Source organism: Colius striatus, chromosome 1 (genome assembly GCF_028858725.1).
Source record: "Colius striatus isolate bColStr4 chromosome 1, bColStr4.1.hap1, whole genome shotgun sequence".
Classification (NCBI taxonomy): domain Eukaryota; kingdom Metazoa; phylum Chordata; class Aves; order Coliiformes; family Coliidae; genus Colius; species Colius striatus.
Window position 1 is genome coordinate 66,261,596 of NC_084759.1, and position 16,500 is coordinate 66,278,095.

General features: G+C 43.3%; 1 protein-coding gene across 1 annotated transcript in view; it reads left to right on the forward strand.

Moving 5' to 3' along the window:
* AFF3 (ALF transcription elongation factor 3) overlaps positions 1-7,783 on the forward strand; it is a 327,140-nt gene extending 319,357 nt beyond the window's left edge. Inside the window, exons 18-21 of the mRNA XM_061998729.1 lie at positions 78-171; positions 4,420-4,469; positions 4,600-4,814; positions 7,662-7,783. Coding sequence (XP_061854713.1) covers positions 78-171; positions 4,420-4,469; positions 4,600-4,814; positions 7,662-7,783 — 481 coding nt within the window. The remainder of the gene's footprint in view (positions 1-77; positions 172-4,419; positions 4,470-4,599; positions 4,815-7,661) is intronic.
* Positions 7,784-16,500: the final 8,717 nt, after the last annotated feature.

Consider the following 16,500-nt stretch of genomic DNA (forward strand, 5'->3'; position numbering starts at 1 on the left):
TGAGAGTTTAAAATAATTCGTTGGGATGGCTGCTGTGGGGGTCCATGGTTCACCTTCTGCTCTTCCTTTTGTTCTAGTTACCGCTGCCTGGCCCTTCTGTATTGGAGGATGTTCCGACTCAAGAGGGATCATGCGGTCAAGTACTCGAAAGCACTTATTGAGTATTTCAAGGTGCATTCTTTATGGCATGTTTTTAGAACACTGTGGCACCACGTAGCATCTTACTAAAACAGTAGCTGGGCTGGGCTTAGATCTTCCCCCGTGAAGTCACTTTGGCCATAGATACCCATGGCAACCCCTGATCTCTAGTCAGTTCTTCTAGTCAGGGCCCCTCTTTGTGAAATACATGCCATGTCCTTCCATGAAAGATGAGAAATTTATTGTACCAACAAACAGGTATTTTCAGATTACTCTTGGTCAATTGCCTAGTGATATCCAGCTCTGCTGCAAATAGGTTTTGCAGATTTTGCTCTAAGAACCTCCTCCAGGATTATACTTCCCACTAGACTACCTGTGAGTTGAAGACGCTGATGTAGATCAGTCCTCAGGCTTCCACTTAGCAGGATCAATAGGTAGAACAGTGCAGTGGGACATGTTCTTACCAAAGGAACTGGCAAACAACCCACACTGACTTCAGTGGGAGTTGTATGAAAGCTTCGGAGGGCAACCAAACCACCTGCCATATACTTGACACAGCACGGATGGCTTCCCCTTCCTGCTTTGCTTTGTCTGCTACTGCTCCCATTTTCCACCCTCTGACAAGTCCAAACCCTGCTTATTTCCAATAAGACAAGAAATCATTCAAAGTGTTTTAATATAATTTATTTGACAGGCAACCTTCTCTGGAAAGCATCTCCATTCAGGTGGAGTTCACCTAGCAGTCTATTTACAAGATTTACAAGCACAATATTAGCCTTTATCTTTGTAATTATATATGTATATGTATGTATGTATGTTTGTAAACATACAAGTGTTTTAAGACAAACTGCTTTGGGCACCTGAAGAGCCATTTGTCTTTGAACACAGGGCTCATCTGTTGGGGGTTATTTTGCAGAGGGAGGTACCTGGAAATGAAGAACATCCATCCTTTGACATTTTGTTAATATTCAAATACAAGCACGAGTGCTCATGGCCCGATTCTGAACACATAAAACAGTGGAGGAAATTGATAAATCCATTATTGTCAAACTGAAATTGAAGTTACTGTAATTGTTTAAAAAAATTTAGCAATATATAATTCAACATGTTATGTTTCTTTAACGATGACTTGGTTTCAAGGGAAAGAAATATGTGCCTATTAGTGTATTTTTCTTTACCAGCTCAGAGAATGCCTGCATTAAGAACAGGATGGTCAGGCTCTCAACCATGTAATATGTCTCCTACTAACAGACAGAAACTATTTCACAGCAAACATAAGGTGAACTTATACTCTACTATAGCTAGGATGAGCTTGGGTTTTTGCAGAGCTCCGGCTGATGTAAGGATACCATAGTTTCACATTAAAAGTATGCTCATCTTTGAAAGTAAAAATGAAAACAAAAAAATCCATTTGCTATAATTTTCAGTGGAAAACAAGCCAATTCTCCACTCATTTCATATTTGGTATCTAAAAGCTTTCAAAACCAGGTGACGTGAAATGCTGACTGCATTAAGAACTTCCAAATATATTATCAATCAAAGAAAGATTTTAACATGTGTTGTAACACATATTTGGTGGGAAAATTAGACACACTTTTCTTTTAGAAAAGGAAAAAAAGTATTATTTAAATCTCTCTTTAAGTATTTTATTTCCATTCTAAAAAAAAAGTTAATGCAGCAGATAATTAAAAAGAAGCCACAGACACTCAAGGGCCAGACACATTTTAGAGCATAAAGTAACCAGGACAATGTGTAGCTGTGAGCAAAGTGGGATAAGAGATGGTCCCATAAAACATTACACTTTTCAGAGTCCTTACTCCACCTTTCTGGTGCTGAGAAGAAGCTGGAACAATATACCTAAACCATGAGAAAAAAAGTGTGGGAAGTTGTACCTGAAGGCAGAGGCTGGTTACATTTACAGGGAAGCACCCTTGACTCCACTTCAATTTTCATACTTTCCTGCCTCCATCTCTGTAAGTAAATAACACGTGCTCAGTTTCTGTTACACTAGAATGACGGAGGCCAGTAGTTCCAAGACCAATCCAAAAAGAAACAAAACAAAACAAAACTAAACTGTAAGGAGATCAAGAGCTGAGAATTCCCAGGTTGGTTCTATTTAGGATGGCAAATGAGAGCTTTTCATTTCTTTCTTCTTACACCTTGTCCCTTCCTGCAAGAAAACAAGAAAAACCATTGAAAGGAGAACTCCCTGTGGGACACTCCTAAGCTTATTTTTCATGCCACTTACCTGGGATGTAGAAGGCCAAGTGTCAAAATGTAGGAAGAACGCTAGGGCACACACATCACTAGTGTGATCACTGCTAAAGTACAGCCAGTGCTGGTGTGTGCATGAAAGATCATTGTAGAATCATGTCAGTTGGAAAATACTTTTGAGATCATCAAATCCAAACACTAAAGATGTGGGAACACAGGAGGCAGCTCAGAGAACACAGTAAAACCAAGAAAAAGTTTTTGAAGAGAGGCTCAGGAAAGGCATCCAGCTTACCTGCAGAACAGGTTAAGAGAGGATGGGGTCACTCTGTGGATGGAAACCGAGCTGATAATTCCAGATGACATGCAGTTTTGCTGGCACTGGACCAACAGAATCCAAAAGCTAGCAATGAAGTTAAGAAAATCCAATCTCAAAACCCTGAAACAGAATCTGTTTTTCTAACCATGAGGCCTGGTAAACTACGAACGGACGCAGGAGAACAAGGAGGATAAATAGCATCTTAGAATTTCTCTGAGACTAGTTATCCTTTCTTAAAATGAGTTAACTAAGTATAATTTTTAAAGTAATTTAGCATCTGGTAAAAGTTCCATGATTGGTAGAGAAAGGAAATTGCAGACTGAGTGTCCTGGGGGATCGCTCCTAGTCTTGAAATCTGTCAAGCTCTGAAGCCCCTTGTTTAGCATTTTCCCTTCCTGAGCCATCAAGAGTTTTTGTACTGCTGTAAATGCTTGTAACTCCCACCGCTTGCAACACCTGCAGCCTTGCATTTGAACAATATACATAAACAGATCTTGAGCTGCAGGACTTGGTCTCCTGTGGTTGTCAGGAGGGGAGGGTTGTACTCTAGCACACAATTATCTGCATTTATGGTTTCAGGGGATAGTGTGAGGAAATCCCTTTCCTTTGCAGAATCAGAGACTGGACATTGCTGAATATGAGGACAGGCTATGGATGAGGTGGACTAGTTTTGTTTCCTAGGCTGCTGGCTTTTACATCCTTCTTTCTCACAGGACCCAGATTAAACCAGTCACTGCACTTGGGAGAGGAGAGGAGTTTTTCCACAGGTCAAATGGGCAGTAACCTGCCAGTAAATTCCAACCATCTCTTGCAGAGTAAACACCAGAATCATTTTAGCCATCCAGTTTCCATTTTTGCAGACACCTGAATTTGTCCTGCTTAATAAACAGTGCTTATACAAAGTAGCCTCTCCTCAACCAATGACATTTGTGGAGTTCCTGTGCTACCTGATCTATGTGAACCTGCTTCTGCAGGGGGGTTGGACTAGATGGTCTCTAAGGGTCCCTTCCAACCCCTGCCATTCTGTGATTCTATGATTGTGAAATTCTTTAGCCTGAGCACAATATACCATAGTCAGAGCCTTAATGACTTGCATGTATACAGGAGGACACACTAAATGATCCAATGTCCCCTTCTGGGGGCTTCTGGGGAACCCTTCAGCTTGGAAAAAAACCCAGTGTTCAAGAGCACTCTCTGCCCTTGTGAATGCCCTTGTATTCAGACCAAGGACAACAACTCCGAGGGAAGCAATTGTGAGACAGGTTCTTGAGCCTGATGGTTAAAACACTCACCTGAGCTAAGGGAGCTGCAGAGTCACATCCTTGTGGTCAGCCAGGCTGAGCAGATCTGCATAGTCTCACAGGTCCTAGGGGAGGGACATTCATCTTTTGGGGCAGGAGAGTGGGAGGAGAGTGATTTTCTCTATCACAAGAAATTCCAGTCTAAACTTCACAAAGAGTCTTGGCAGCACTTTCTTCTGAACTCCCGGGATTTCTGTGAAAAGCTTCAGTTTCAACTAACACATTTTCCTCATCAGCCTCCATCCCAGGGTATTTAATAGACTGTGATTTGAGTGTGCTGCAGCGCTGCTTCATCACAACACCACGCTAGGCTCAGTGGGTTTATTGCATCATGAGACTTGAATGCTTCCATCTGCACATTTTTTTTCTTTACTTTTACACTGTTTAATGTTCTTTGTTTCATAGTCTTACATAACTGGTATGCATTGTCAATTATCTTTTCCTTTACAGAATTCATCAAAAGCTGCCCAGAACCCATCTCCTTGGGGTGCCAGTGGAAAGTAAGTCACACAGAAACTTACAACAGACCGGCAATCGGAAATTACATTTTCATACCTGCAATATGTTCTGATGCTCTCACATTTTTAATCCCAACTCCTTTTAAGTAACTCTGTTAACATCTGTTTCCAGGAGCACAGGAACTCCATCACCCATGTCCCCTAGCCCTTCTCCAGTCAGCTCTGTAGGATCCCAGGGGAGCACAGGGGCACCTTCCCCTTCTCCTATCATCAGCATCCCACAGCGCATCCATCAGATGGCTGCGAACCACGTCAGTATCACCAACAGCATCCTGCACAGCTATGACTACTGGGAGATGGCTGACAACCTGGCCAAGGAAAACAGAGGTGAGTGGGTCAAGGCGATGGACTGTTCTAGAAGACTGTTGCTTGATTTTTGTCAGGAAATTAGCTATTTTGATAGGAATCCTGTCTGCAAAGTAGAACTGCAGAGGTGATTTTTCCTTCATTCTGTTACAAAATGGCCCAAAAGGCCAATTTTCTTAGCTGTCTTGCTCAGAAGCATCTAACTTATGTCATTGTTTGACTAGTCAATACTGGTGACAGACGTGTCACAGACATAGCTGTTGGCAGCATTGATTGCTATGTGTGTCATTCTGGAGAGAAGGGTTGTTGGAAGGGAAGGCAGCTTCCTGTCCCACAAAGCGGTCGAGCTGGATGGAATGCGTTTAGCCAGACCACGTCAAAAAGCAAGAACATGCTTCCATTCTGTAGAAGGAATGAAGAGACCCTAGCCCTCCCTCCAGCTGAGCAGACACAGATGGGAACAAAGTGCCTCGCTCCCCCTCATGAGCAAACTTCTCTCAGCTGAGCTGGTGTCCATGAGCAAGTGCTTTGGCATCCGACTTGATCATAGAATCATAGAATGGTAGGGGTTGGAAGGGACCTTTAGAGATCATCTAGTCCAACTCCCCTGCAGAAGCAGGTTCACCTAGACAGGTCACATAGGAATATGTCCAGGTAGGTCTTGAAGACCTCCAAGGAAGGAGACTCCACAACCCCTCTGGGCAGCCTGTGCCAGGGCTCCATCACCTGAACAGAGAAATAGGGGTTTTTTATGTTTAAGTGGAACTTTTTGTTTTCCAGCTTCATCCCATTATCCCTTGTCCTGTTACTATCTACTCTAGAAAAAAGAGATGCCCCAACCTCCTGACACCCACCCTTTAGATATTTATAAATGTTAATAAGATCTCCCCTCAGTCTCCTCTTCTCCAGACTAAACAGCCCCAGTTCCCACAGCCTTTCCTCGTATGAAAGATGCTCCAGTCCCCTGATCATCTTGGTGGCCCTGCACTGGACTCCCTCCAGAAGTTCTCTGTCCCTCTTGAGCTGAGGAGCCCAGAACTGGTCACAGGACTCCAGATGAGGCCTCACCAGGGCAGAGCAGAGGGGAAGAACCTCCCTCAACCTGCTGGCCACACTCTTCTTGATGCATCCCAGGATGCCATTGGCCTTCTTGGCCACGAGGGCACATTGCTGGCTCATGTTTAGCTTATTATCAATCAGGACTCCCAGGTCTCTCTCTGCAGAGCTGCTCTTCAGCAGTTCAACCCCCAGTCTGTACTGGTGCATGGGGTTGCTCCTTCCCAGGTGCAGGACTCTGCACTTGTCCTTATTGAACCTCAGGAGGTTCCTCTCTTCCCAACTCTCAGTCCAATCAAAATCCCTCTGAATGGCAGCACAGCCTTCTGGGGAATCAGCCAGTCCTCCCAGTTTGGTGTCATCAGCCAACTTGCTGAGGGTACACTCTGTCCCCTCATCCAGGTTGTTGATGAAGATGTTGAACAAGACTGGCCCCAGAATCGATCCCTGTGGAACTCCACTGGCCACAGGCCTCCAACACGACTCTGTGCCATTGATCACCACCCTCTGGGCTCTGTCATTCAGCCAGCTCTCGATCCACCTCACTGTCCACTCATCCAAGCAACACTGCCTGAGCTTTCTGATGAGGATGTTATGGGAGACAGTGTCAAAAGCCTTGCTGAAGTCAAGGTAGATGACATCTGCTGCTCTCCCCTCATCTAGCCAGCTGGTTATGCACTCATAGAAGGCTATCAGATTGGTCAAACAGGATTTCCCCTTGGTGAAGCCATGTTGACTCCCCCTGATAACCATCTTCCTTCATATGTTTAGTCTTTGATTTTCAGACTAATTTATCTATTTAAAGCAGGGGCTGGGCAGGATTCAAATCAAAGTGAAGACACTTAAGTGTAGGTGTGTACACGTGAGTTGGAGGGCTGATCTCCCATTCCAGTTGATGGAGCCTTGTTCAATACAAATACCAGGGTTCAGAGAGCTCCCGAGCTCACCCTGAAAAGAAGACAGGGCTACAATTCAGTTGCCTACCCAGAGCTGCCAAATGCCCTGTAGGTATCCTTACGTATAGTGCCACTCCAGAAGTCTCCTGTATGTCTTGTGTGAGATTTGCCAGTCCAGGCTGTATGTACCAACTGCCTGAGAGCATCTCAAATGGGCACTACATGCTTCTAAGTAGGCAACTGAATTAAACCCCTAGGAGCTAGTTTGCCAAATCACTCCTTAGGCTGCATTGACCATGTTGTACAGGTCTCTATTGCATAGAAACACAGAATGGTAGGGATAGGAAGGGGCCTCTAGAGATCATCCAGTCCAACCCTCCTGCTAAAGCAGGCTCACCTCAATCAGGTCACACATGAACACATACAGGTGGGTTTGAAAACCTCCAGAGAAGGACACTCCACACCCTCCCTGTGTCAGGGCTCCCTCACCCTCACAGCAAAGAATTTTTTTCTGAAGTGGAACTTTTTGTGTTCCAGCCTATGTGATGGTATTCCTCTGTCATGGTAGCTTAAATACCTGGCATATGTATAGATAGACACTTGTGTGTAGACTTTTTGATTTGGTTGTCCATAATCTCAAAATAAATCTTGCCCAGCACCTGTTTGCTTTATTGAAACTCAATGGAAACTAATGAAAAGCAAAGCCAAAGAACTCACTGTTTTGTTCTTTGAAAACAATTCTGCACCAGCCTGTAGCATCATGAACCACAAGGCTTTAAAATTAATCTCACCAGCACTAAATTTTCATTCCCGTTCAGCTTGGCTCAATTTGCAAGAGAATAAAATCTGTTACAGGGCGACGAGTAGCAAAGATGACTTTGCTCTTCTGATCCTGAAACTGTCTTTTCTCCCTTAGATTTTTTCAATGACTTGGATGCATTGATGGGCCCTGTCACCTTGCACAGCAGTATGGAGCATTTAGTTCAGTACACGCAACAAGGACTTCACTGGGTGCGGAACAGCGCTCACCTGTCATAATGACTGCGTGCCATTGACATAGACAGTATACCCTCCATGGATAATTCAGTTATTCTGGACACTGTGCTACAGAAATAGCCAACCAGGGCATTGATCCAAAACAAAGGTGAATATTTCTTCAATACTGAGCAAAATTTTTCTGAGTGTAGACACGTATGTGTGCGTCTGTACAATATACAATGGAGTCTCTTCAGAATGAATTGTTCTGTACCACTCTCCAAACATTTTCATACACTAGAAATATGAGAAAGAACTGATCTTAATGCACAAAACATACCCTTTCTGTTCCTGTGCTGAAAAATTCAGAAACCAAAATCTCATCGGTTGATTGAACCAAGTGCAATAAGCACAGATCCCCGTTCAGGAAAGCTCGCAAGAGATTCTTCACTTTAAGCTTGTACTGAAATCCCATTGACTTCAGCAGAGCTTAAGCACATAACACAAGGGCTTTCCTGAACTGGAATGAATGAGGGCAAATAGTAGACGTGGAGAACTTTTACTGTGAGCACGGACACGTCACAGAAGTTTCAATGTTTATGTACCATCCAATGTTACTTCCCCACAGGGGCAAGCAGAGGAGTTGTGTAGCCCACATTAAGTTGGAGAAAGATGTAATTCCTTCATGTGCAATAAGTTCCAACAAATTGCATGCATTTCTTTATCTCCTGTCTTTATAAATAACTTTGCCTCTTGTTCAGCTCCTCACCAACAGTATAACCTAGGGTATCAAGCAAAAAGCCTGAAAACAGATATGCTGACAGGAAGAACTTAAAAGAGGTGGTGGAAAATTGCATTCTGTTACTGTCAGTAAATAGATAAATGAAAAAAAAGAAAAAGCCCACATGGCAAACTGCAATCCACTTAGTAAAGAAAATGTGTTAATTTCAGCTGCGTACACACACAGAGAGACGCAGAGATAACAGTTGTTGACTTTGCATGGGAAGGCTTCAGCCCACAGATTTTGAAATTCATATCTTTTTCATCTAGCAGAAGCTTGCAGCATTTTCTCCTAAGTTGTATGGGAGCATTACATGCAATTTCCTTTATCTGGGAAGCTGGGTTTGCTGCTCATCAGGCTAAGAACTATTTCCTATCATAATCCTCTCACTCTTCATGCATAATCCTTAACTAGGCTTTAACATTTCTTGATTTATGGGATGTTTTCAGTTCCTGTTGACAGACTGTGTTTTTCATGCCAGAAGGATTAATCCCACAATAATTGGAATTTAATTTGGGTCAGCTGAGGTCATGGCCAGTTCATATCAACTGTGCTTCCATTCAGTGCATTTCTGTTCACTTTCAGTGGTTTCAAACATTTAGATTTCCTTTTGTGTACCAGAAATACAATTATTTTGCAATTGGGTTCACAGCCTTTACTCAAATCAGCAGCTCCGGTGACTTTCAGCAGACTGTCTTGTCCCAGTCACTTGTTGGACCCTTTGATCATTGTTTACTAATCTAATTCACTTACATGTTAACGAAATGTGAGTACAAAATACTCTTTCAATAGAAGATACAAGTAGCCACTGATACCGATGGTTGATTGATTGGTTCTTGCTGCCTTTATTTTCTTTCCCCATTTTTACAGAGCTGCATTTGGAAAAAAAAAAAAAGAAAGATACCAAACATTGTGGCACATTTTCTCAGTAAAACATCTTTGGTAACACAGGCTGTATGCATCCTGTGATAAAGAGAGGGCTCAAGAGCACACCAAGCCCCACTCACCTGCATTTTTTTCTCCCAAGCCTTCTGACCATAACTCCAGCTGTTTCTCAGACTCAGAGCATTCACCCCACTCATTCAAGCAGCTCTTTGGGGTAGCTACTGAGGAACTGGCCAGCCCCAAACCATCTTGGGCTGATATTTATGATGCTCAGATACTTTCCCTGCAAAAGAAGTCCTGAGCTCAGGCTGTGGTCACTTCTTAGCACAGACTTGAGTGTTACAGTGTGGCTGGCTTTAAGAGTGAACACAGAACTGCCTTTGAAAGACAAAAATACACGTCCTGAGTCCTCCCATCACTCTTAACTCTGGCTGTTACCCACCCCAGAAGGAACACCATTTGTTTGGTCACAAGTATCATGGAAAACTCAATTGGTGCCTTTCTGTTTATCACTCGCCTGATCTCCAGCTGTGAAAGTCTGTCCTGATTTACTCGTAGCAACGGGTTCTGTCAGATGCTTCAATACCATATGAAGGTACTGTGGGATTTCTCCTCTGATCAGGAAAGTGAAGTTCCAGTTAGATTAGCTTCTGTTTTCTTTGACGGTGCCTATGATGTTTATCTTCAGATAAGTTGGAGGGTTTGGGAGCCCTTACTGCTATTTAACGTTGAGAAATTTTAGAAGTGACATATGTTACTTGCCTTAAATGGAGTTTAGTTTTATTGCACATGTGGCATTTGAGTTTCAAATATGGAACTTTGAAGCATGTTTATTTTACTAAGATTGGGATATTTTTCTTAATCACAATGAACTCTTTGTATGGATGTAATATGTTCAAGAAACTTCAACAAAATGCAAGAATTAATGCTGTCCTGTTGTAACATTTCCAAGTACTAAGAATCTCTTGTAGATGATTGTTCTTTCTTGTACATTGTTTCCTATATTGAATTATTCCAGCTAAAATACCCATTGCTTCCATGGAAAACACACACTGGTTTTTAGTTTTAGACACCATCTGTGCTGTCCGAGGAGCACACTGAGCCTTAACTTCTGGTGGTATAACAGGATGAAATAGAAGTCATTTAAACTAACTAGACATGTGACTGGACTAGAGGTTTTGGCCTTCTCTCCGTAGGGTTTCTTGCAGATATATCATGTTAGTGAGGTTATTTAGACTAGAATCCTCCTCTGTGCAGCCTACTTGCCGTCTATGGTTGCTGCAGTTTAGATGACTGAATGTGGCATGATGACAACAAACACTTCATCTTATTAGGGCCCAGTCTGGAAAAGGGCATGCGGTTTTTAGGTCTGGTCCAGTTAAACACATGCTCCACATTAAGACCCTGAATAGTCTTAGGCACTTTGCTGTGCATTGAAGGTGCTCTGTGTATTCTGGATGGAACCAGTAGAGACCATTGTTCTTTGAGGTTCCGTGAAAGATGCTGACTTGTTTCAATTTTATACTAAAAGTCCAGGAACACACAGGCTTCATTACACCATCGCAGTGTTTAGGTTCGTTTAGTGAGAGCAACAAGTCCTTCTGTACAAATACAGGAGGATTATGCCTGGAGGGAGAGGTTTGCTTACAAACAGAGGCTTCTGAATCAGTCAGGGTTGGTAAAGCAACGGGAATGGATTCAAAGGAGCCATATATTGCAGGTGCATGCAACAAACGGAGAGCAGCCTATAGGATCCTCACAGACAGCAAGATCATACTGATCCCTTGGTCTGAATCCTTTGTAATATTCCATGGTGGCATGAATGACAGGTAAGAGGAAAGCATATGCAGAGGTTCAAGTGTGGCCAAAAGCAAAGCATAGTCCTCTCTGTCACGTGGCAGGACAACTCCTTGTTTGCCTGTTTCTTTTATCCAAATATCACAGGGCTCCAAAGGAAGAGGTTATTGTGAACAGATGACCCCTTAAGTAAAAGAGGTTAGAAGATCAAGCCCTAAGTGTGGATACAAACACATATGTATATACTGTAAATCTAAATAGTAATAAACATCACTCAGCATGAAGGATATTACTAGTGCCTACCATTGGTCATCAAATACTCATCACTGAGCAGCTGTATCACCTCAGAAGTGCAGTAACTGTTATCAAAATAATTTGTGCAGCTAATTAATTTATAAGAAATGCACCATAGTATTTCTTTTGTAAAACAAACATGCAACCATTTTTCATGGCTACTGATTCAAATCTACATCACTGAATTGTCAGGATATCTTTTTTTCCCCCCCCCTCCCTAGATGAGGACATATGCTTAGACCTGGCTAATCTGTGCTTAGTTTATCTACCCAAGAGACTTTAGTAGTCAACCAGCCTTAACGCATGTACAGTATATACTATTCACTGACTTAGTTGTAGGTTTTAATCCAAATGAAATTGGAATTTACAAAGTGACTTGGATTAATGGCATCTGCCTCAGATATCCTGCAGATGTGACAATAAATGATTCATTATTTTAAGCAGGAGAGGTTGAATTTTTATGTAAATAACAGTGGATTAATTCCTTGATCTTTTTACAAGTCTTGTTTTTTGTTAAAATGAAAAGATTGTCAAAGCAATAGGTTTTTTAACTCTCCTAAATTTTCTGGAGGGTCATGGGTTCACGGTCAAAGCTATATAAAGGACTTCTCCTTCTGCAATACGCCTTGCCTTTACATAATCCTCTTAATGCTTAATATGTCAGAAAGAAATGTTTCTTCTTCACGGCGAAAGCAATGTTTCCCTCCCCCATTCAGGGAGAATCCTCAAAGTAAAGAACAAAATCTCCTGGCACAATAGAAATACAAACAATGCCTGAAGAATATGGACTTGTTAAGATAACAATAGAAGCCTGGCTGGCACAGACCTAACATGCCTCTCATTTTGGTATCTTTTTGTTAGCATTTACATCACATATTTGAACTCATTGTGTTTGAAACTAGACAATTAGTCTGATTTTCATGTCTTAAAAAGGCCTGGTAGGTCTGATCACTATCATAATTATAATGGTTACGTTAGCTTATGTGCTGTACATCGAGGGCTTGGAAGACACCTAAACATAGATAAATTTGTCATAATGCATTCAGGAAAGCATTGGGATGACCTTACGTCTAGTCTGTCTTGAAAACTGGAGAACAATCCCTCTCACCCAGTACTGTCAGCATGAAAATTTGGCTACTTTAATGTCTCTCAGAAAGATGCCATTTGCCCTCAATAAGGCCAAGACTCCATTTCCAGCGTTACTGGTTGCCATGCTGTGAATTGTTCTTAAGGTCAATTAACCAGCTGGGAAAGTCACTTTAGGCAATGTTTCTGCTTACCTCACTAAAAGCTATGTAGAGGAAAAGCACTGAGATTTGGGGCAGACAAGGCTTTGTGGTTCTTTCAAAAGACAATGTTTCTCCTTGGTGAAACAGGCGGGATTCAGCTGGGGCTCACTCTTCAAGTAGTTCCTCTGCCTCCACTTGCTGCCTGGCTTTATTGCTGTTGGTAGTCCACAAGTACACCTCCTAGGGGTGTCTTCTACATTGGCAGTCCAAGTTGCCTTTCAAACAGGCTGCTTGAGCATGGAGCAAGTAACCCACAGGTTATTTGCAGGGCCTTGCTTTCCCCCACAAAACCAGCAGCAAATACAGAAAAGTTCCCTCTCTCTCCTGATTTGCGTAGCTTGAATCTCAAATGCTATAGCTCGAATCACAGAATCACAGAATCCTAAGGGTTGGAAGGGACCTTGAAAGATCATCTAGTCAAACCCCCCTGCCAGAGCAGGCCACCTCCTACTGTAGGTCACACAGGAACTCGTCCAAGTGGGTTTTGAATGTCTCCAGAGAAGGAGACTCCACAACCCATCTGGGCAGCCTGTGCCAGTGCTCCCTCACCCTCACAGTGAAGAAATTCTGCCTTATATTTCTTTGGAACCTCTTATGTTCCAGCTTGTACCCATTGTCCCTTGTTCTATCATTGGACATCATCGAGAAGAGCCTGGCTCCATCCTCCTGACACCCGTCCTTTACATATTTGTAAACACTAATGAGGTCACCCCTCAGTCTCCTCTTCTCCAAGTTGAAGAGCCCCAGCTCCCTCAGCCTTTCATCCTAAGTGAGATGCTCCACTCCCTTCATCATCTTTGTGGCCCTGTGCTGAACTCTCTCCAGCAGCTCCCTGTCCTTCTTGAAGGGAGGGGCCCAGAACTGGACACAGTATTCCAGATGTGGTCTCACGAGGGCAGAGTAGAGAGGGAGGAGAACCTCTCTCAACCCACTAAGCACAGCCCTTCTAATACACCCTAGGATGCCATCGGCCTTCTTGGTCACAAGGGCACATTGCTGGCTCATGCTCATCCTGCTGTCCACCAAGAGCCCCAGAGCCCTTTCCCCTACACTACTCTCTAAGAGTTCATCCCAGCCTCATCTCTGCTGCCCTTGAAAGACTCCAGGGTTTCCAAGCAAAACAGAATGATGAAAAAATGTGGGTTTCCTCTGTCCCAAGGCACGTATTCCTTTTCGGGAGTGCATACAAAGAACAGCATGGATCATAAGGCTCTCAGGTCTCATGTTTCTCATATGTACTAACACAGGGATACTTAACAGTTCTCTGCTTCTTAGGGCTTTATGAGAATTAATTAATGTTTGCAAATCACTTCATATCCTCAGAAGGAAAGTGCTGTAAAAGAGCTATGGAAAAAACTGCTAAGTACACTGGATGAATTTCACCCCTGAGTCCAGAGCTACAAGACCCTCAGAATCCTTAAATACCATGTAAGCTCTCAATGTAAGTGCCAGAGTATATTAAACTTGTGCCTAGCGCTGATGGGAGTCAGAGGCTAGGTGAAACTGCCATTCCCAGAGTATCTGTATCTTTGATTCTGGTAGAGAGCAAGGATCACAACAGTACATAATGGGACAAACAGTGTAGGTTAACCAAGGGCTGTGTAGCCATCCTAAGAATTTCAGATCTTTTTATGTTTTTGAGCCACTTTGTATTTCTGTGACAGAAATTTGCCTCCCTAGTTGTACCAAGTGTGTTTCTTGTAACAGCCTCAGAAGTATTCAACTCCTTTGTTATTCCAACTGCAGCTTCAAATAACTTCAAATCAATGGAAATTTTCTGTTAGAATGGTGCATTGCAGAGAGGACTAGTCACTTAAAGAAACACTTTTTAAAAATATCTCTCTCACAACAAAATATGTGTCTGTGATGCACGTTGCCAGTAACTGATCTGGGAAGTCAGAGATACATTGGGAGCATGGTGTTCAGAGAGGTACCTTCCCGAATCACTCCATTGTTAGCCAGCATCCCCAGGTCAAATCCCGAGCTCTGTTCTGACACGTTACTTCTAGAAGTCATTGATAAAGCACTTCATCAAGGACTGAACACCAGTCAAATCAACAGAATGTTTCTTTTACTGTTCATAGTATTCAGGCAACACTAAACAAATCTTTCCTTCTTTAGCACTAGTTGTCTTTTTTTCCTTCACTTGGCATTCTTAGATACAGAATCCTCACCCTGTAAACAGACACAAAAGGAAACACTTCCTGCAGGAGCAACCTAGACATAGACAGGCCTTTCCTTGTCTTTTTCTAACTTCCATTTTCTAAAATATTTGTTTTGAAAAAGGGTGTTTTCATTTGTGGTTTATTATAAAATCAGAGATTGGTTTGGGTTGGAAAGGACCTTCAAATATCTAGTTCCAATTCCCCTGCCATGGGCAGCAACACCTTCCACTAAACCAAGTTACTCCAAGCCCCATCCAGCCTGGCCTTTAGCACTTCCAGGGATGGGGCATCTGTGGCCTCTCTGGGAAACCTGTTCCAGTGCCTCACCACCCTCACAGGAAAAAATTCTTCATCTAATCTAAAGCTCCTCTCAGTTTAAAACTGTTATCCCTTGTCCTAACACTACATGCCCTGGTCAAAAGCTTTTCTCTGACTTCTCCAGTACCCCTTTAGGTACTGGAAGGCTGCTATAATGTCTCTCTGGAGCCTTCTTCAGGCTGAACAGCCCCAATTCTCTCGGCCTTTCTTCACAGGAGACGTTCTACAGCCCTTTGACTATTTTCATTGTCCTTCTCTGGACCTTCTCCAACAGGTCCATGTCTTTCCTGCGCTGAGGACCCCTGAGCTGGACACAGTACTACAGATGGTGTCTCAACCAGAGCGGAGCAGAGGGGCAGAATCACCCCCTTGACCTGCTGCCCAAGCTGCTTTTGATGCAGCCCAGAATGCAGTTGGCCTTCTGGGCTGTGAGTGCACATTGCTGGGTCATGTCCAGTTTTTCATCCATCAGTAACCCAAGTCCTTCTCCGCAGGTCTGCTCTCAGTAAATCCCCCATCTGTATTGATACTGGAGCTTGGGCCAACCAAGGCATAGGACCTTGTACTTGTCTGTCAAGGTCCTTATGAATGTCAAAGTCCCTTTGGGGGTCTGCTTTCACCCATGTCCATCTTCCATTTGCATAAGATGCTGTATAGGAAGATGGGAACTTCTGGCTATCCCCAGAAAATCACAGATAGCTAACCAGTGTCACGATCCATACAAAAATTCTTTTTTTGTCTCCTCAACCTTTCATTTGTCTTCCTGGTCCCCTAGTCAGCTCTTCCTGCAGTTCCAAGTATTTTCTTCCCCGACCACATCTTCCAGGACAGGCTTGTGACACACAGGACAAGCTAGAGCTAAATTAGCCACAGGAAAAAGAGATGGTGGGCAGTGCAGACCTGCTCCGAGCAGCTCAGGATCTTTCTGCCTTCTTCTTGTTCCCACCCTTCCTGTGGAACTGGTGTCCATCTTCTCCCATTATTCCTAGCAAGAGAGTTCAGTTCCCTCCGAGTGCTGATGACTCTATGCATCATTTTTCGCCAGCTCTTCTTCTCTGTGTGGAAAGGAAAGACAGTAATCTGGGGACTGAAAGCACTCAGTACCAGTGACTCAAATACCCGGTGTGAAAAAGCAGTGTAGCTTGGGGGGGTTATGGCAGCATCTCCTGGCCCAGCACTGCTGCCTGACATTGACCCACTCGAATGAACATTGCCACTTTATGGCCCTGCAGTAGAACCAGCAGGAACTGG